This window comes from Symsagittifera roscoffensis, chromosome 2 (assembly GCF_963678635.1).
Source record: "Symsagittifera roscoffensis chromosome 2, txSymRosc1.1, whole genome shotgun sequence".
NCBI lineage: Eukaryota > Metazoa > Xenacoelomorpha > Acoela > Convolutidae > Symsagittifera > Symsagittifera roscoffensis.
The window spans coordinates 9,052,500-9,074,598 of NC_087063.1; the positions used below are offsets into that span (position 1 = coordinate 9,052,500).

At 33.6% G+C, this 22,099-nt stretch overlaps 2 protein-coding genes across 3 annotated transcripts in view; one reads left to right on the plus strand and one right to left on the minus strand.

Moving 5' to 3' along the window:
- LOC134839097 (voltage-dependent calcium channel subunit alpha-2/delta-3-like) overlaps positions 1-20,739 on the plus strand; it is a gene marked incomplete at its 5' end in the record, with an annotated part of 80,159 nt that extends 59,420 nt beyond the window's left edge. For both annotated transcript variants that reach the window (XM_063854526.1, XM_063854527.1), the window contains 6 exon segments: positions 17,211-17,319; positions 17,955-18,090; positions 18,554-18,707; positions 19,215-19,349; positions 19,698-19,764; positions 20,553-20,739. In XM_063854526.1, coding sequence (XP_063710596.1) covers positions 17,211-17,319; positions 17,955-18,090; positions 18,554-18,707; positions 19,215-19,349; positions 19,698-19,764; positions 20,553-20,663 — 712 coding nt within the window.
- LOC134839467 (heterogeneous nuclear ribonucleoprotein D-like-B) overlaps positions 1-22,099 on the minus strand; it is a 393,489-nt gene that overhangs the window by 301,279 nt on the left and 70,111 nt on the right. The window lies entirely within an intron of this gene.

The window sequence follows — 22,099 nt, forward strand, 5'->3', positions numbered from 1 at the left end:
TGGCCATTCTTTTTCGAGTGTAGTGGGGTCATTTTGTCTTTGGATGTTCGTCTTTGTTGTTATGTTCTGATCTATATACTGCAAGGTATGATTTACATTTTATAAATTTTTTATTAGTTCAGTTTTTTAATTATGATTTTAGTTAGTTGTTTTCACAAAAGCATTTTGTTTTAGTTCGGTTTTTTTGAAGAGTTACTCACCCTTGAGTTCCTCTTATTAAAAATAGAAGTGTGGTCACAAAGCGTGGATGTAGCGCGGTGGGTTAGGCCGGCTATAGAGGATGCTCAGGACGTCCTCTCTGGTGGGTTAGGCCAGGAGTGGGAGTATGATTTTGTGCGGTTTCTTTGAGAGGTCCTGTTATGTGATAACTTTTTTTGTTGGGTTTATATTGGTCTTTCTTATGTTCCTTTGGTTGTGTCCTTTTTTCAAAAATCAAATTGTTTTTGTTATGGGTTTGTCTTTCGACTTTTTTGTGTTTTATGATTTCTTTCTTAGACTTTATAATAGTCTTCAAAAGAATAAATTATCCAGTTTTAAACTGGGTTAATCCGGTTTGGGTACCGTTGGTTTTTTTTTCTTAGTCATGCTGTTAATTTATGATTTGTGGTGTTTAGTAAGCTGCGTTGGTTAGTTTGGTTTAGTATATAATTCCTTTCCAACCGGGTTCAAGGAAAGTTTGAAACTTGTTATCGTGTGTTAGAGTTGTTGAGTGTGAAAACTTGAAACTGAAATTCATTATTTAAACAATTCTTCGTGGGCGAGCTGTGTGAGTTTGGATAGTATTCCTGTGCGAATGAATGAAAATATCGAAAGGTTAGTACTGCATTTTCATTTTATCAATTTACTACATAGAATTTTAATTTTACTGCTAGTTTTGGGGGAAAGTTAAGTTATAAATTTTCATCATTATGAAATTTACTGCTTTTGGGGAAACAATTTATAAATTAATTTACTACATTGGTATGAATTTTATTATATTTATCTAAAGCAAATTATTAATGAAGTTTAGAAGAATTTTAACAAGTTTTATTTTTTATTTTTCTTTTCTGTTTTTTGCAGATGATCGTGGGATGAAGACTAAAAATCTAAATGAAACATGAGTAAAGAATGGTTAGTATTAATTTAAATTTATTAGTGAAGAATATGTATAAATTATACTTACCTGTTAGTCGTCGGGGAAAAAACCGTGGGGGAAGATGTCGTGTATCATGTCTGAATTTGTTAGTAATTTTGCTAGTATGCGAATGATGTTTTTAGTTTGAAGCAGTGGCCAGAGCAATTGAAGTGCTTATATAGTTTTTAGTTCTTCGGTGCCAACTGCAAACTCATAAGGTGTGTTTTGAATGAGATTATATATTTGGTGATTGTATTTAGTATTATGGATGAATTGTAATATAGGGATTTCTATAGGTTGGATAAATTCATGTGGGATAAGGAAGGGTCTGGATTCTTCAGCATTAAAGGTCTTCGTGATGGGACAAAATATATACATTTGAGTTATTGGGTCATAATTGCGGAGGATGCCGTGGAGGTTAGTATCTTTGATACAATATGTGAAATTTAGAAAAAATGGCGAAGTGTACTTTGAGTTGAGAAACTGAAAACGGTGGTGTGGTTGTCTTGATGGAGTGTGTAGATCAAAATGACTTTGTATGAAGCGATAATATGTATATGTGTGGGTTTGTTTAGTGCGTAACATAATGTCGTGTGAGCAGTGCAAATCGCGTTCATGTGGTGCAAGGAAGTGGAAGGTTAGTGAAAATAATTGAAATTTGTCTTTCGTAAATTTTCGTAAGCTTGCATGTCAGTTAGTGCTTCAGAAATGATGTGATCATATTTACGATCAAATATATTGAGTGTGAATACATATGGTGTTTTGATGAAGATTTTTTTAGTTAGTTGTGGGTTAGCGAAGCGGTCGTCATCTAAAAATTGGTCTAGATTAGTTCGGATGATATTATGGTCGTAATATTCTAGTGTAAATTCGTTAGCTCGGGGTGCAGTGAATGTTTTTAGTGATTTTTTATATCCTATATGAGTAACTTGTCTATGTGTTAGTGGTGTGGTGAGTCGATATAGCATTTTTTTATTCCTTTCTATATCGTTATGAGTATTAGATAACGGTAGGCAAAGGGGATTAGTAAAACGATAATATGTTGTCCAATGAAGTGTAGGCATTAAAACATGTTCATCTACAAAACTGCGTGTGTCGTTAGTATCGTGAGGGGTGTTTAAAGTATTTTGTGGAAATGAAGGTAGGGTGATTGCTAGGAAATCTTTCGTGTTGGTGTGGTGTGGATGATTAATTTATTCACAGGTTGTTCCTGGTTTGGTCGGTAATGGATGGTAATTTTCTTTTAAAAGTGCGATAAGCTCGGTTAGTGCTATTTGATGATTCGGTGGATGAGGATGATTGTGCTAATGAGGCAGTATAAGCTGAAGAGGGTGTAGGAGTAGGTGGGTTTGAGGATTCTATTGTGGAGGAAATCTGATTTATAGTGAGGGTGTTAGGGTGTAATAGTTGTTGTTGTAGGGTGATAAAATTATCGAGTTTCTGGGAGATTTGGGGAATATCTGGAGAATTGGATGATCGGTCTGAATGAAATGAAGAGTAGGTTGGGGTTACTTGTGAAGCATAAGAGGGGGTAGAAACGGACGGGAGTGGGTTATTTTGTGGGATTGGTTGAAAAGGGGGTTTTGAAAAAACTGAGGAGTTGGTTTGAAAATTATTGGATGGAGATGGTTCGGAGTCTGCAAATTCATCAGGGGTTTCTATATTAGGATTATTGAGTTGTGAAATGGAGTATAAAACTGAAAAATCTGAATTAGTGTCTGAATTCATGCTTGATGTTATATTACTAGTTGGGAAATCGGGTGGCGGGAAAGCAAAAAGTGGAATTATTGTAATTGGAGTGTTGAGGTTGGTTGGATGGGAATTTGAGCGGTGTAGTGATCCATGTTGTCGGCTCATCGAGGGCTAAAAAAATTATTATTTTGAGACTGAAAAGCGGTGTTATGGGGTTGTTCAATAATTTGTTCATATGTATTATCATCTTGTGAATGATGTGTCATTATATGTTGTATGGGACTTTGCGATATGTTTGGTCTAAATTTGGATTATGTGTTATTGCTAGGTTTCGGAAATTTCGTGGGACTAAGGATAATGGATGGCTATGTGGTAGGGGTGGCAACTGTGGTGCTGTAGGCGTTACTTCTATATTATTATGTTCTTCGTAGTACGTGTCCGGTCTTGTCGCTATTTTTGTGTTATATTCTTTTATTTGTGCGTCTAGAAGAATTTTGTTTATTGATGATGAAAAAATTCCAAAAAATCCTGCAAATAGTATGCGTGCTACACTTGCTTGTCTATTTACTTGTGTGTATAGCACATGTATTATCGATTCCTTTTAAAAGTGAAAAAAGAAATCCTATAAAGTTAAACATTGCGTATAAGATAGTTAATTTTTCTAAGATGTAATAGGGCCATCCTAGAAAATCGAGAATTTCATTTTTTAGTGTAACAAAGCTAAAAATATTTATAGGTGAAATATCTTGTGGTCTGTATTTTTCACCGTTGAGATATATATAGTCTTTAATGTCTTTAAAATATCCGCTATAATCTTGTGTATAGATATCTGCAAATCCTGCGGTTTCGGCAAGTTTGCGTAAGTTTTGGTCAATTGACTGTCTTTGTATAATGTCCATTTGTGTTAATAATTCCTGGAATTGTTGTGTACTAATGTGATGTTGGATATCGGATTTTGAATATATTCCAATTGATTGTAAATCGATATTTGGGTTTCGAGCAATAGCTCTAATGCTTTCGGGTGAAAATTTTTTGAGTGATTGCATTAATGTCGGGTATGGGGTAAGAAGATAATATTTATCTTCATCTGGGTTCAATTGTACTACATTGTGCCTATTTTCTGATCCACATGGGACTGCGATATCCCAGAAATATGCTCGTCTTGAAAGCGTGTCAACAAAATGTACTTTATTTTTATAAATGATAGGGATTCTTTTATAGCATCTTTTATCTTCAAAAACATATAGCGGTGATACTTTTTTTGGTACAAGTAGAAAACCATAAAATGTTTCCTTCGTAGTCTAGAAATCTTGATCTGTTTCCTGATAATAAATATCCTGCGTAGGGTATTTTTAATACTGCTAGTGCAAGTGATTGTAGGATTTGTGTCCTTTCTAATTCGCATAGTTGATGAAGTGTTTCTAATTCGGAGAGTGACATTTCTTGAAAAATTCGACTAATCGTGTGGTCTAACTTCATATCTAAGTGGATATCATAGTGGGTATTACCAAAATATGGATTATTCATTAGTGATAGTTCTTGTAAACGTGTGCTTCTAGTGTCATGTGGCTTTAGGTGTCCACCAGGTTGACCATTACTTTTTTGAACGTTTACTGGTATATATGATGTTCCTTCGTGTAGAGGATGACCTGTGGCATAAGGGTCAATTTTATTTTTCCAGTGGTCATGTCGAAACCTTTTTCGTATTCAACTAATATTTCAGAATATTGTGTTTTGTGAAGTGGATTTCTTTATTTGCATGCGATTTCTGTTTCTTGACATATTTGAAAACGTGTTAATTTATTTTTTATATTATGGATGTTTTGAAAATCAAAACTTTGTTTTCGTGATGGATTTACTTGTTCATATGGAATTGATTGTATAAAATATTTTTCGTGAAATTTTATCATTCGAGCGTGTATTTTTGCTACTTGAAATGTTGTACATGTATCTTCGGGAAACCAAACAATTGTTGCTTGTGTTCGTGTTGTAGGGTCACAATAACCTTGATCATTCTTACAAGGTAGTCTAAATCCTTGATAGATCATTGTGTTATCAGATAGATCTCGTGTGAGCTGTATTTTTTTGAGTTGTATTTTCCAATCGAAAAACATTATTTCTTGATATCCTCTATTTTTTGTGTCTGCTTTGCAGTTTGATGGGTTATTTATACCAATGTGTGATATCCAGTGCTTATCGTGTATGTCATAAGTTAATCTTCCGTGTGCGCCGTTGAATGGGTATTTTTCATCTAGTTTTATATGTCCTTGATATCTTTCAAGTTCTGCTTGATGTACAGAATTGGCAAAGACTTGAAAATATACTATTTTCCTGTCAGTGTTTTTATTTCTTGTGATGTTTAGTCTGAGTAGCTCGTTTTTACAATCATCGGGATTGAGTTGTAGAAGTCGTTCTATATTACTTTGGTAGAATGATTCATGGTCAAGTCGGTTTTTATTTCCGTTTGAAACTTGTGAACAATGTACTTTCTTTTCGGAAATTGTTGCTGTAAATTTATATCCTATGACTGTTGTTGCTCGGGCTTTTGAATAGAGTGTCGCTATTACATTTGTTGTTTCTATAGCTTGTGGTTCTGTTTCGCATTGTGATACTTGATTTATTGCATATTTGTGTAGTGTTTTTTGTTCATTTTCTTCACAATCATAATGTGTTACTAATAAGTCTAGGGGTCCTGTGCGGGGAGAAGGATTTATGTTCTGATCGGAGATTATTAGAAAAAGAGTTGGAGAAAAATCAATATTTTTAGAATATACATGTGTATGATAATCCTGAGTACGGGTTATAAAATGTTATGTAACCAATTGTCTTTTTGGTATATCTGTCGTACTTATATATTACTTCAGTTGTTATAAATGGTGGTGGTAGCGATTGAGCTGTTATATTTGGTGGGTTTAATGTGTAAGGATGTTGAGCAATGTTGTTTAGTTTAACCGTGATTTCAAATTTTAATTGTAGACTATTTTGTTGGAGTATTTGGATGTTATGGTCGCGAATGTCTTCGTAGATATCTTGTCTATATTATAATCTATTAAGTGCACAGTTGTGGAGTCGGTTACTTTCTGGGTGTTGTCCAAATGATGGTGGGGGTGCTGTGAATGTATTCCAGTCCAATCTTAAAGGGATATTTGTTGATGATTGTTCTCGATATCTAGCGTCGAGGTTATTTGGGAAATTTAAAGGGAAAAGCGTCGGTGAAATCTGGCTTATTGATGGTGTTGATGGTAGTGATAATGTTTCTGGTAGTGATGATGATGATCTGTAGAAATATCTATTGGATCATTTATTAAATTTGGTTCACCTTGTGTGAATGATTGTGTTGTCCAATATGGTAGTCGTGATGTTTGGTTTGGGGGGTTAAAGGGATTTTCACGTATTTGTTCAGATGTTGGTGTTGAACCTAAGTAATCTGAGGGTAGACTTGAGGTGCTACGTTGTGAAAGAAGTGTAGGGACTTCCGGTAATATGCTAATTGGGTTTTCCGGAGTACTTGGTGATGGGGATTGGGGTATATCAAAATGAACTCTTGAAAATTTCTATTTTGTCGTGGATGTATAATTTGTCTTTTTATTTCAGCTGTATTTTGGTTTTGACTAATATTTCGTATTCTACTTAATTCTTGTGGTAGTGTTGGGTACAAGTTATATGTTGGTTCACTTAGAGGTGCCTGTCGCTGAACTGGTTCTAGTGGTTCAGATAAGCGAGCGTGTCGTTCTTCAAAAGTATATTGGTTATCTTGGGAAGAAATTGGTGAAGATTTTTGGGGATTTTGGGTAGTTGTAGGTGGTGTCGGGTTTTCTTGGGATGTTGTCGGTGAAGACTGACTGTGTGATTGTTGGTTAGCAATTTTTGAGGTTTTTCAATTGATTTCTTTTTAGTGAAAAAATTGATGTTTATTGTAGTATTCTTCTAGAAAAAGAATTAAAAGGATTGTTGCTAAGGCGAATGTTATGATTGTTTTCTTTATACATTTGCTTATTGTCAGTATGAGGGATGATAAAAATGTTATAAAAATTACAAATAGTAAAAAAATATCTGTTCTACTAAAAATGGTTCGTATCATTTAAATAAATTTTGGGTTTTCGTACCTGTGAATATGGTCAATGGCTTGTGAAAGTTGGAGATATATTTCAAATAGGGAGTAGAAAATTTAAAAAATATTGCAAAAAAAGATTAAGATAATTACAAAAGCTTCAAAAGTATCAAAGAGAAATATGAATAAGAGTTTAAATATTGTTAAAAAGTTTATGAAAATGTTGAAAATTATGTTGACTGATCGAGAGAAGAGCATTTAAGAAATGGCTTCTTGGTCGAATATTTTTTGTTGTTTGGGGCATTTTTCGAGTGTGGTCGAATTATTTATTGGTTTTTTGACAAGTGGGTTGAGTTTTGTGAAAAGTTGTTGGGGGCGAATTTTAATGGTGTTCGGGAGGTCTTCTTTCACTTTATTTTTATTTGTCAGGTAATCTGGGGTATTTTTGAGAATTTTGTACTTTAGGCTAAATTAATATGGTCGTTCTTTTACTTTAGGCTAATTTAACATTTTTGTTTGGGAGGTTTTTGAGGTCTAAGTTGGGAAAATATTGTTGATTTTTGCGTTATTAGATAAGGGAGGGTTATGATATAATGGTGGTATTTATTTTAGTTGTCAAGTTTGAGTGGTCTGCTTATTTTTGACCTGGAGGTTGTAAAGTTATAGCCATAGATATGCCTGGAGTTTAATATCTTTCGTCTAATTGGTTTGTGTTAGAGTTATAGAAGGTGACGGATTGAATGAATCCTATTGGCTAATTTTGAACTAGAATTGCTGTGTGTTTGCAGCATGTTATTGTGAAAAATGAAAATTCAAAATGTTTCAGAGGTGCAAAGATTATTAATTTTAAAATTTAAGCTGTTTTTGAAATTCAACTTTCTTTAATATTTTAGATTGTGGGATGAATGTCTTGTAGTTTTTGCGTGGTTGATTTCTAAGTCGTGATGACTCTCTATGTTCTGATTTCTCGACTTGTTCTTGGGGTATAATTTTTTCTACCATGCTTCTATTTTTTCTTTCTTTTTGAGGTATATTTTGATCTAGCTTTTTTGTATTATTTTTGGTTGTAGTTGATTTTTTATTTTGTTTTTCAAGGTGAATGTCATTTTGTTCATTTATTTCATTTTCCGTGTGTGGGTGATTTTGAATAACTTTTAAACCTGTGAAAGAATATAATTAAGTTAGTTCGCGTAGTGCGTTTTCTTTCGGGTAGTAAGGCAATAGATTGTTTCTGTGTTGAACAATTTCTTTTTGGTCTGAATCGGTGATTTTATATGTTACGTCAGTGGGTTTGGCAGTTATTTGGTATGGTCGTTTACGAAGGGGTTGTAATTTTTTAGAAATTCCTTTTTGTGTATTAAAATTTGGTATTAAGACAAATGTTCCAATTTTTAATTTATTTGTTCGTTAATGTTTTGTCTTTGTAACAATATTTTTGTTATTTTTTGGTAAATTTCGTTGTGTTTTTTATCTCTATTTAAAATCCATTCGGTGTGTGTACCGGAGGTTAATTTAAGGATTTGTGGGCGATGAAAATGATCTTCATCATGTGTGTGTAAAGGTAGGTTATAACAAATTGAGTCTTTATTCGGTTGACAATGACCTTGTGCATTTTTATGAGAGTTTGCTGTAAACATAATTGGTTTACGTGGCTTTTGATTAAAAACCATTTCATATGGTGACATTCCTAGAGTTGTCGTAATTTGTGAATTATATGATAAGGGAAATAATTTTACATCTGCTGACCATTCGGTGTATCTTGTATCATTTCCATTTATGATACATCTAAGATATTCTTGTAGTGAACGGTTCATACCTTCGACTAAACCGTTTGTCCAAGGTGCATGAGATGTACGCGGTTTGTGCTTAATGTTATATAAATGACATAGTGTGATGATTTCATTATTTATGAATTCTGTACCGTTGTCTGTAACTAAAACTTCGAGTAATCCGAATTTGGCTATCCAGTGTTCATAAAGTGTTGTGTAAGCGTAATAAGCGTTACAATGTGGTACTGGGTTAAGTGCTTCATAATGTGTAAATGCGTCAACAATTACCATAATGTAGGAGTTTCCTTCAGATGATGGTGAAATTGGTCCTTTTGTATCGAATGAAATACGGTGGTTAAAATATAAACTTTGTCCTTTAAAATCTTGTTTTTGTGCTATTTGTTTTTTATTTGGATAAGGTTTATTTAGTTGACATACTATACAATCATTGCATAGTACTTTTATCCAAATTGGTGCATTTGGGAAATAAAAATTTTGTATGAAATTTGAATATGTTTTCTCTGATCCAGAGTGTCCTTTAATATTTTGTGTAAGTGAAATATTAAAAGCTATTAGAATCATACTTAAAGGGAGACAGGGAACTGTAGAATCATTTTATTGATATTCTAGAAGGTCTGTGTGTTCATTAATTGTTGTATTATTAAATTTTCGGAAATATCGGAGGAGTGTTTTATTTCCTAAAATTGTTGTATCAGCTTTAGTTGGTTTTGTTTTATATTTGTGCCATGATTTGAGTTGTCGTACTAATGGGTCTAAAATCTGATATCGTTTCAAAAATTCAAGTGTGATTTTCTCTGTTGGTGGGAGAAAAATATTGTCAATTTCTAGTTTTGATAGGGGAATTGTGTCAAGTGGGTCATGAAGGTTAAAAACTTGGTTTATCGTATATTTTGTGTCTTTTGTTTCTGGTCCTGATAAATTTATTTTATCAGTTAAATTTTCTCTTTCAATTAACGGAAAAAGGTCTTTTTTATGCGAGTGGTGTTTTATTCGTTTTTGTTGGGTGTTATTTTTTATTCATTGTGAGTATGGAACTGGTTTGAAAGTTGATGTTCCAAGTAGATCAGCTTTGTAGTGGTTATTTTGGCAATCTAAGTAAAGCGGGAAGTGTTGTAAGTTATTTACCTGTGATTGTTCAATGTCAGTTTTTACTGCATATTTGCATTCTAGTCGGGGTGATGTTTCGTTTTCTGCCAGGTAACATTTTATATTTTTGGGTATTTCAACTGTAGTTTTTCGTGTAAGTAATTCAGGTGGTGTATTTCGACTTAATGTATCTGGTAATGCAAGATTCTCAATGTATTTTACTATTCAAGATGTTGATTGTTGGTATATATTTTGAGATAAATGGTATGCCAATGATATTGTGTTTAATATCAGTGATATGAAATATTTGTTTATATGGTTGTTTAGAATTTTATTTTGCTCCATTGTTCGTGTGGGGAGGAGGAATAATTGAACTTTTCCATAATTTACTAATGTTGATCCTTGTGCTGTTGCTAGTTCACTTGAGGTTGCAAGAGGCGTTAATTTTGTGTGTAATATTTTGATTTCATTCCATTTGGGAATGTTAATTATGTTTGATTTTGCTCCTGAATCAATTAAAAAATCAATTTCAAGATCTGGTGGTTGAAATTCTTTGTTTCTTGGACTTTCTAAAAGAAATGGTATTGTCCAAATTTTTTCGTTGGGTTGTTCTTTTTGTACATTTTGGTAAATGTGATTTGTATTTAAGCATTTTGTTTTGTCATTTTCATTGGGTTTATTTACGGTGTTGATTTTGTTTACTTCTTGTGCAGTTTGTGTAGTATTGATGGGTTCAATATAATAATTGTGAAGGAGTTCCAATTGATTTTCATATATATGTGATGTAAAAGGTTGTTCATTAATAATAGGTTCGTAGTCGTTTTCGACTGCTATCATATTTATGGAGATAGTGTTTTCTGTATCACTTTCTGTGTCTGATGATCCACAGTTGATTTGATTTAGTTGTAGTTCGTTATTTTCTGTGTCATCAATACCTGGGGGGTCTGATGTTGTTTCTTCATTTGATTGTACTTGATTAATATGTCTTTGATGTTTGGGTGTACTACTTATGTAGCGATGTTTAGAATTATTATAATGGTTATTATTTCTATGTGGTGATTGAGAATAGTTTCTATATCAATTATTATAACTTGAATTTCGATTTTGTGAATTATTTTGTGATCTGTTTTGATAATTGTCGTTTGATCTGTGATAGTTTGATCTGTTATATGAGTTACTTCTTGATTGATTGTTCGGGTAATTTTGATTTCGATTGTTCGAATAACTTCTGTTTCGATTATTTGAATAGTTTCTATTTCTGTTATATGATGAGTTTCGTGATTGATTATTGGAATAATTTTTATTTCTTGGGTTTGATTGGGAATTGGATCTAGAAACAAATTGTGTTGCATTTGAGTTTGATCTCGTATAATTATTTCGACTATTTGATCGATTATAATGGTTTTGTGAAGAATTTTGTGTATTTCTTCGTTCTGATGATCTTCCTCCAAAACTAGAGTTATATGGTGATTGATTCCTTGTGTAATTAGTGTTGTTCGGAAGTGGTTTTCCTGAACTGTTGTTACTATATACATTTTTGTTTAGAAGATTTTGATCTTTTTTCATATATTGATAGAATGATTTGTTTGGTTCTTTATACTTTTCAGGTTTGTTCTGGTTATCTTGTTGTTTTTGTCTACATTCAGAAATACTATGTCCGTATCGTCGGCAATAATTACACCATTTTTTGAAAGATGGTTTGCCTTTAGAATTTGGGTGTTTTTCATAAATATTTAGTATTTCAGTGATTTTTTCAACTAGGTCTGTATCTGATTCCTGTATGTTATTGATATGTGTAGTGTTTGTTTCGATTCGATTAACATATTGTAGTTTTAAATTTTCTGTTTCTTCAAGTTTTATTGTGATTTCCGCTTGCTCTAGTTTGTCTACTAATTTTCGAAAATCTAAATCTGGCTCTCGAATTGAAGAAGGATGAGATGCTCTCTTTTTTATTGCTATTTTCCTTAATTGAGGTGTTAAAGTCATCATTAAAATTTCTGTCATTTTTGTGTTTTTATAGTCATGTGTATTAAGTGAATATGCTTTTCGAACTAGTGTTTCGATACGTACTGCTAATTGTTTGATGGTTTCATTTGGTAATCTGCGAATTTTATTACATAAAACTCTTTGGTGTTGTTTATTTCTTTCGGAGTCAAACATTTTTGAAATTTCTTGTGTAAATCTTTTCCAGTCTGATTTTATTTCTATAGGTATGCGTCGATGTATCCAATTTTGGTGTAGTGGTGTATTAATTGGTTCAGGTCCTATATTTAAAACTAAATTTGCTGTTACTGCATTTAAAAAATCTTCTACAGAGTATTCAGGGTCTGTTCCTGTGAATACCATTAGTGGTCTATTTGATGTTATTGATGATCCACCCATAAGGTATGGATTTATTGTCATTTGTAGTGATTCTGCGGCTTTTGGCTTTTGTGAAAAATTTGAAAGTTGATTTTTTGTTATTTCGTGTTGTTGAAGGTAATATGGGAGTGGTATTTCATTTTGCATTTGAGTTGGTTGATACGAGTGTGTAATCATTGGGTTTTGTGGTTGAATTGGTTGAAAAGATTGTGTATTAGTTGGATTTTGCATTTGTATCGGTTGTTGATTTCAAGTATCTGTTGGATTTGGGGAAAAAATTCTATTATTTGTATAAGGTTTTTGTACTCCACGATATTCTTGGGTATACGGTGCAAAAATATCTGGTTGTAAATAATCATCATCAGATGATAAATAATCCGTATGATGAGGTGCTTGCTTTTTATTTTTATTTTGTTGAAAGAATGGGTAATTTTCACTACGATCCTGTGGAGGATGTGAATTAGTTTGAAAATTTACTGAGTTGGTTGTTGTCATTGGGTTATCCCAATATCGAGATCTTATCTGATTATTATTATTTTTTCGTGGGGGATAGTTTGTTTTTGATGGATGTGCATAATTATAATTGTGTTCTGCAAAAGTGTTTCTTGTGAACGTTCTTCGTGTTTTTGACGGTACTGTCATAGGTCTATATGTTTGGTAATCCATATGTGAATATTTTGGAGCAACCGAAGGTTTAACGGTTGATTGTAAGGTTACTTGTGCCAATGAAGTATGTGCATTTTTTGGTGTTGTTAAATTTGGATGTATTGGTGAAATACTTTGTTGTGTAGTTGTTGTTGTTTGGACAATTTCTTCATTTATGAAGTGTGATGGTGTTTGGATATCTGGTTGTGTAAGATTTCTAGTTCCATTAAGGTTTTCATTGTGTATGACGGCCGAATTTAAACTGTTATTTCGCGTATCAGGTAAAAATGTATTGTAGTTTAATGGTGTTGCATCAATGGTTAGTGGTACTACTTTCACATAATCTCTTTGGTAAGATATTGTACTTATTGTTTGACTTGAGATTGATTGTGGTATATTTATAAATGCATGATGAGACCATTCAGGGTCCCAAACGTAGTCTGACTGTTCTGTGATGGCAGTATCATTGTTTGGATTTTGAGGTTTGAAATTTTTTCTTGCTTGTGAAATTAAGTCTATATTATGTGTGAAATAATCTATTATAAACCATGCCAACATTTTTGTAAGTCATGTTTTGTGTGTCGTGAAACCTCGTCTTTAGTGAAATTTTCTTTGATTATATGTAGAAAGGTTGAAAATAGTGTGATTTCATGTCGTACTTTTATATGTTTGGATGTCTCAGTTGGTGAGATACTTTGAAATTCTGTTTTTTCTAATATTGAAATATAGCTGTATATTGTTGCAAAAACTTTGTTAGTAAATATGGAGTTTGCTCTTTGTGAGTTATGATATTGTATGCTTTTAATATATTCTAAGAATACTTTTGAAAATTCTAATTCAAGATCGTCTGTTTGAATTACATATTTACGGTGGTTCGAATTTGGTGTGCTGAATTCTATGGTGTAGATTCCGTATTGTTGTGTTAAATTACATATATTTTTCAGATAATGTTCAATAAATTGTCTTTTGATTTTTACATCTGGGAATTCTGCTTTGCATGGGCTGATTCCGGGTTCAAACAAATTTAGGAGTAAATTCTTGCTAAAGTCATGCTGCCCTCTATTATCGGGTGCATCTATGAGGAAGGGGTAAACCTCTTCGTCATCTGGACTATCGTCACTTTGAGTATGGCTGTGGCTCATTTTTTTGTTTAATGACTGTTAATATATAACTATCGATGTGTCTAATTGGTTGATTCCAATTATACAAGTGTACTGGTTTGTGTTTATATTGCTTTTTTATTCTTCTTTTTCCTCTTTTTGATGAATTTGAAGTTTTTTCTGAGTCGGAAAAATATAATTGATCGTGAATGGGACAATTTTTATCAATCGATTCTTTTAATTTATAGCGTTCATCTAAATTGCTGGCTTCTGATTCTGAAAATGCGTTTCTATTTTTTGAAAACCTTTTTCGTGTGATTTGTCTTTGTTTGTTTATGATTTTTCTTTTTATTGTTAGCCGTTTTGTTCTAATATATCCAACTGTTTGTGTATGAGGTGTGATTACAAGATCGTATTTTTTGTTATCTATTTCACAGTTGGGTAAAACGAGTGTTTGTTTATTTCCTAGATTTTTGAATGACTTAAGGTTTAGGATGAGGGAAGCAAAAAGTTGTTAGATGATGTCTACTTTCTTAAACTGTTAGTCCTTACGATTTTTTGGTTAGCTTAACCTGGGTCTATTTGTTCAGGGTTGGAGAGAAAAGTATTTCGATTCCGAAGAATGATTTTTTACTTTCTCGTGGCTAGTATAAGCTAAGGTGTTAACTTACTTAATCTTACTTAGGGGTAGTGATTGTGTTCAAGGGTTGGAGAATAGTAAATCGATCCACAAGGTTCAGGTATAATTAGAACGCGAGTAGTTCTTTAGATACTAATTTAAACTTACTAAGTCTAAGATTTATCCTGGGTCTGGTAAGAGGAGGGTTCAAGTGAAGGATGAATAACCGAAGTTCTTCACTGTTTATCCTAATTTGATTGATTAGTTTTGTTGAAAAATTTCTATTAGTCTTGGGATCTTTGGAAGAGTTGGATAGTGAATCGACGTTTGAGGTCGTTAGACACTTGCTAAGTGGGTGGGGGAGAACAAAAATGTTCTTTTTGATCCAAGGTTAGGCCTTGATGATCAGGTTTTTGAATTTAGTGAAATAGGAAATTAATTAAGATCCAAGGATAAGCCTTGATGATCTGATTTTTAAAATTAAATGAATTTAAGTTTAAAATGGTTTAAATTTATTTAAGAAAAAGATTTAGTTTTTTTAATGATATTAGTGAGCTTATGATTGCTGTTATGTTTAGGTGATGAAGCTGGGACAACAGATGATTTTATGATTACTAACAATTTATTGTCATGCTACTAATTTTTGTTTTGATTATCAATAAATATTTTTCAAACATGTTTTATATAAGACTGCAGAATTTAAGAAAACGATCTGGGATCTTTTTATCAATCGTTATTGTATATTAATAATTTTGCTTAGCGCCTGAAATGATTATGAAGATTGACTTCAAGATTTTATGTTTGCAAATGAAAATCTAAATTCATTGCTAATAAGATTCAAAATATAAAAGTTTGTGTTGGCTTTTGCCGTACAATCATATAACTATATGGTAAGTTTCTACTTTGTCGTATGTCGTCTCTTGTTCGAGGTCTTCTTACGATTCCGGGTAGTTCTGTTATCGTTCGGAATATCGGCTCTGATCTATTGAGTCGTAGAGACATTTCGATTAAATTATCATCGTATAACATTTTAAAAAAGTTTTGTCTAAATTCTAATCTATTTTTGGTCAAATCTAAGCTATTAAGGTCTTATTCGAGACTTATGGTCGCACCAGATGAGTTATTTCCTGTGTGGTTAACTCATAGAGTAATTTCGGATAGGGTACACCGTCTGCTCCTCACGCTATCTTATTTTCGGCCGGATAGATTCGTGCAACTTCTTAGTCTAATACGATCCTAATCTTACTCTTATAATTTCTAGTCTCAGGGTGTTTAACTAGTCTCTGCTAGGCTCAATAGATCTAGAGTATACTGGTTTATTGCGGCTGCTGAAGTTCTCTTGGAGAGACAACTAATTTGTAAGTTAAATTCAAATCTCTCTGGTGCTGAAATTACAAGTAATTTCAGCACTTACAAATAAGTGGGTTGTTAGTTAGATGGATCATGATTGGTTAATATTAAATACTTTACAGTGGTAAAATATCTAATTTATCCAATCATAAAATATAGTTTATATCAGGTTCCATTGTTTTAAAGCGTTAAAAGTTTAAAATAGCTTAATTTAAACTGTAAAACATCTTTTTTGAGTGTTTGAATGCCTTTTTTAAACAAAAGACTCAAAACTTCATAAAAATGTAAACAAAAAATTGAAAATTTGTTTTTTTGAATTTTTTCTTAGGTTTTTTTGTTCAGTTTTCCAGGCAGTTTTCTTCAAAAATTGTTTTTCAGTTTCCCAAATTAGTATGACTGTTGAATATGCATGATATCTAGTTTTTTTTCAAATCTTTATATCACAACACGCCAAAACAAAACGACAGTTATTTGAAAAAAAAAACATTTTTGTTTTTTCTAAGACTATGGTCGGAAGATTCTGTGCTATGTGCACAGTAACCGGCTATGCTTGTTTTGAATAAATAAAATGTTCATTGATTGGTCTAATTTAAAATCTAATATCATGTCTGTGGGTCAATCATTTTGCCTTAAAAACAACAAGAACTCTAAAATTGTGATTCTTTTATTTTCTTTTGTTTAATCTAAAATTGGGGTTGGGAAAAATGTGTGCTTATAAAATTACGCTTTTAGGCACTCTCAAATTGTATTTAGCCACCCAAATTAAGATGTTTTTTCATCGACCTTTTGGATTAATTGTATTACTTTCATTACCAGAAAATTTAAGAAATTTTTCTACAATAAATTTTCAGAATATTTTTTTTACGAAATAGAACCTTTTTAAGATTCTGTTTTCTATGTTTAATTTTTATAAATTTTATAACTGTGTTCGAAATATTTTGAGTTATTTTTTAGCAACCGACGACTCTCTGTAAAGAAATGAAGTAATGATCTCTTTTTTCACTAACGTAGAATGACTCTAACTCGCCTTCTAATTTCACGCATTCTCTTTTTTTTTCAACTGGAAGTATCAAATTATGATACAATTCAGAAACAATGATTCAAACTCCCATCAACGATTCTACCCTTGGCCACCCAACGATGACATCCATTTTTGGTCCAAAGGCACCTTTGACGCCAATAACAGTAAATTTGAGGGCTCTTAATGTGGTTCGGGAGAAATGGGAAACAATTTCCGACCGGAAAGAGTTTCCGACCGGAACGAACTTACGCAAGTTTTTCCAAACACCCACGCCTTTTGAATGTTTTGTATCGACCTCTACAGTGGTGTAATGCATGTACATATAGTGTTTATATTTTTATGACTTTGACCTTTGATTGACCTTCGTGACCTTTATGTTAGGATGGTGTTGAAGGACATGCAGGGAATGTGTGTGAGTGAGAAGGTGGAAAAGAAGACAAAGAGTGCATCGAACACTTTACACAGTCGTCAATCATTTGCAGCCAACCAGGTACCAAACAAGCACATGTTTTTCAAAAGTCCCCCCCCCCCCCTTCTCCCCCAAATACAACCCATAATTTGTCTCAAAACGTAGCTTGTTTATACCAGATTGGGCACCAAAATTTTCATAGTCCACACTTCTAGCCACTGGAGCTTTATTTTTTACTCGAGACTTCGTCTCTCGTTGAATTAGCCCAAACAAATTTTATTCGTCATTAGAATCTCTAGAAATTTACTCCACAGTATAAACCGTGATTAAAAATTTAGATGATTTCATTTTTTTATTGGTCGTAAACAGCATTTCCCCACTCGTTTGGTATTTTAGGACTATGTTAACTAAAATTTTAAGGAAAAAATGTGGCATATCACCGAGCCAATTTTAATTAAATCTTATTGTTATTACTTTCCAGCGTTTCAAGCTTCAACCATTCCGGTGACAGAATGCTTGGCATCTCTTTAATTGGTGATTACCAAAATGCCCCCACCCCCTGCAAAAGAAGAAGAGCTCGCTACTAGATACAACATTTTTAGTACACCCAAACTACCATTGAAACATTTCGTTATAGGACTTTTGTTACAAGGTCATTCGTTTTTACTAGTTAACATGGGGGCTACTAGTTAGTTAGACCTGATGATTGTTTCCAGGTGTTGAGTAATGTGTTCGGCGTGTCTTCCTTCCTGCTGAACATGTTCCTCCAGCTGATGCTAAACTGCTTCTCTCTCAACTTCCTCTCCCTTCTCTCCCCCTGGGATGCATTCGACAACATTGTAGCTGCCGAAAGTAAGCTGACCAGTTTTTAAGAATCCGAAAAAAACCTGGATTGATCTTTTTAAGTTGAATTTGCTTTTTACATCATTTTAAGATGCAATCAGAAGAATTTGAGGTTGATTTTGAGAGATGCCAACAGCGCGAAAGAAACGCCAATTTTACTTGGCTAACTACAGAAATTTAGTAGAAGTATACAGGCTTTCTGAAAAAAATAGACTCAAGCGCAAAAGGTCAGACATATAAAGGCCCACTAATAGTCATCTATCTATCAACTATTGAGAAAAAGCAGCTGCTTTCAACAGTTTTCAGCGATAGCCTTATTGTTGAAAACTGCTAAAAGCCGGCAACTGTTTTTTTAATAGTTATACACGATTATAATAGTAGATGGCCTCTACATGTCTATGTTTTCAAACTATGATCTCAACTCGACAAGTGGACCTTAGCTGATGGCAGAACATTTTCATTTCCTTTTAAGAAACTATGGACCAGTTGATGGAACACATTTACAGTCCATGTGATATGGAGAAGACTGTGTTCCTGCGGGACTTCAAACAGCCGAGGAAGAAGCCAGATGCTAATAGTTTTCCATGTCATACTGGCTCCAAGACCAGCGAGGACAAGTGTATGCGGTTAGTACCATTGTGGTAAATTACATGCAGTAATCTTGAACATATTATATCTATGTGCATAGTTAACAGTGACTTGTAATAATTATCAAGGTCACAAATCAGTGACGTGCGCAGAACTTTTTCTGGGGGGGGGGGGGGGGTTTCGGTTTTTTGAAAAATTTTGCTGACCTTTTTTTTAGGTTGACCAATTTGATTTTCCGAGATCTCCGATATGTCATGTAATATAAGTCTCAAATGAAATTAGTCTAGATTTCTAGGTTTTTGACGAGTTTAGAAAGCAGTTTATTGGAACCCTAACCCTAACCCCACCCCCCCCCCCCCCCCCCCCTGTTAGTAATATGCAGATCTACTAAGGTATTAAACTAGCTGTAATCGGAAGCGCTGTAAACCTCTAGAACTGTGTTTTTCTCTTGTTTTGATTTTCATTTCCCTTTTTGAGATTAAAATTACCTAAACATTATTCATTCATAGTGTCTTTTTTATTCATCATTTCTTTTTGTATTTCAGAGACTACCTGTTCCAGTCGATAGAGAACACCAACTTAGTGTTCGTGGTAGTGATGAACAAACAGGACTGCACGTGTAACAGCGAGCCCATGGATTTGCGACTGAGAAAGAAGGAATACACGCAGAAGATGGAGAGGTCAGCAAAGCATTTTGTACTTGAAAGCATTCTCACATGCAATGCAGAAACATTGCATGAAGTCATGGATCATTCAGTCGCAAAATCCTATTCTAACGATAATGAACAGAAAGTCAATAATTTTCAAAATATATTGTTCCAACTCGTTAAAACGTCCACATAAAAAAAATTGAATTTGAAAATGAACATTTCTTGAACTTGAAAATGAAAAATTTTTGATTTCGAAAAAGAAAATTTCTTGAATTTGAAATTGAAAATTTATTGAAAAATTTTAGCTTTTTTCAAAGATAACTGTGGTCAGAACATTCTGTGCTACTTAATTAGAAACCGATTCACTTCTTGTTATAGGTGCTCTCGCCTGGCGGAGAGGAAGCATAGAATGCGACCGCCAGAGTGTCACTCGTTCCATCAATTGGTAGGTTGTCCAAATCTTTCCGCTTAGGCATTTCCAATTAGCATGGCAAGGCGTTCGATTCAAGAGCGGCAGATTGTGTAATCGATCCCCTGTCATGGAAATGATTGTGTGTGCGGACAACCTTAAGCTTCAAGTCTACCAGAGCCTGACCAATTTTGGCTGCAATAGTGGTACCACGTAAAAGTTCTCGACGCAAAAAAAAACGACCTTGAGTCGTAAAAAGAGCTTTACTACGATCAGAGGGTGTCATAATTAAAGATGCCATGCCAAAATGCCATTGCATTAACTCAAAATTCTGTATAAAGTTTTGCAATTACATTTAAATTATCGGGGCAGGGCGGGATCTAGGATTTTCTTGAGGGATTATTTTCAAAACAAAAATAGAAAAATTTGTCGAAAATTTTTTTAGGTCAATCAAATTGATTTTTTGAGAGATCAATATGACAATATGAATACACTGTTTTGACTAAACTGTGGGCGATGCAGGCGATTTTTAAAAAAACCGACTAAGAAAAACTATGAAGCAAAAGAAAAAAGACTAAAAAAAGATCGGTCAGCAAAAACTGGATTAGGGTGTCAAAACTGGATGCCTTAAAAGAGTACCAAAGGGGAACATTTTATGTCGGCAGAGGGTCGAACCCCTGAGGTCGAATCGGGGTATTCAAGACTTTGCCTGCTACAAGCTTTGTTGTTATGTCTAGAATAGCAATCGTAGCAATATGCCTGATTTTTTTAAAATCAAACTCACTCTTTTTAATAGCCTGAAAACGATTTATTTTTTGTTTTAGGAAGACTCAAAGCACTGTGGAAGGTCAACTACGCTCAGTGCATCAAAATGGGTTCTGTTATTGCTGCCAATTGTCGTAAATACTCTCAGAAAACTGCTTTTAGTGTTTTAAATGTCTTTTATTTAGAAAACTGAAACTTTTAATAAACTTACCTGCTCAATTCCATTTCTATGCTCAATGTGCAAAAACGTGTTTTTAATATTGTTAATTTTCATTTTTGATGTTGTAGAATGTTTAGAGAATGAACTTGCTAAATTGCTTTTAATACAACATTAAAAAATATCCCGTTCATCGCTATATTATACCTAGTTCACAGTCGTAAAATGGCTAGAAAAAACAAATAGGTCAAGAAAACCTGCAGGGGCGGATCTAGGATTTTCTCGAGGGGGGGGGGGGGGGGGGGGGGGGCGTATTTTCAAAAACAATTTGAAAATTTTGACGACCTTTTTTTTAGGTCGACCAAATTGATTTTTCGAGCTCTCCCAAAGAACTGTTTTGCCCCTATTTTGTCAAATTTTTGAAAACACAGTCAAAAATTTTTGAAAACACAGTCAAAAAAGCCGTTTTTGGGCACTTTTCAAAAAATTGGACAAAAAAAATTGCGTTTTTTTAGCGCGCGCTCCCCCTCAAAGTTAGTATATATTGGCGCCAAAGGCGCCTTTAGAAAAATTTTAGGGTCGATCGGCAAAAAATGGTCCCCCCCCCCCCCCCCCCCCCTAAATCCGCCCCTGAAAACCTGCCATTTTAAATATCAGGAAACTGCCAATATGCATAACAATGAGAATATTTTAAAGTTTTTTGAGCGGTTTCAATGGCCAAACTGCAAAAAGAGTCAACTCTTCATCGATATAAATAGAAAAAGCAAAAAAGTTAAGATTTGAATTGAATAGTTGAGACGGGAGTATGCTTTTAGGTAAATTTCTTACAGTTTTCAATGTAGACTCGCATTTTAGTCAATTTCGTGTCATGACACGTATTGAATCAAGTTATCATCCTCCCCCTAACTTGTTTTGAAATTTGCCCTACATTTTTAAGTATTATGAGTAAGTATTTAAATGTTGGGCGGATTGGGGGGGGATATCTGTTTTTTGTGATATTTACTGTATTCATTTTTACGAAAACACTGCATAAAACAAAGAAAAAATCTGAGGTCTCATTTTAGAAACAGTAACTAAATTTTAGATTTCTGATGTTATCAGCGGCGTGCGCAGAAGTTTTTGTCGACTTTGTTTTGTTTTAAGTTGATCAATTTTTTTTCGAGCTCTCTGATAAGACTATAAGGATCCTATTTTGTCATAACTTTCTGCGCCGGAAAATCTTTAAAAAATTGACCGAAAAATGATTTTTTTTGTCGCGCGCTTCTTCAAATTTAGTTATAATGGCGACAAAGGCGCCTTTAGAAAAATTTTGAGGTTATACAGCCAAAAATGGTTAAGGTAAACTTATACCAAATGGGGGAGACCCTTTAAAAAAGTTGGGTAACTAGAATTGAGGGGCGGGGATGGGCGATCGCCCCCTCGTCTCCCGCCTCGGCACGCTACTCTGAC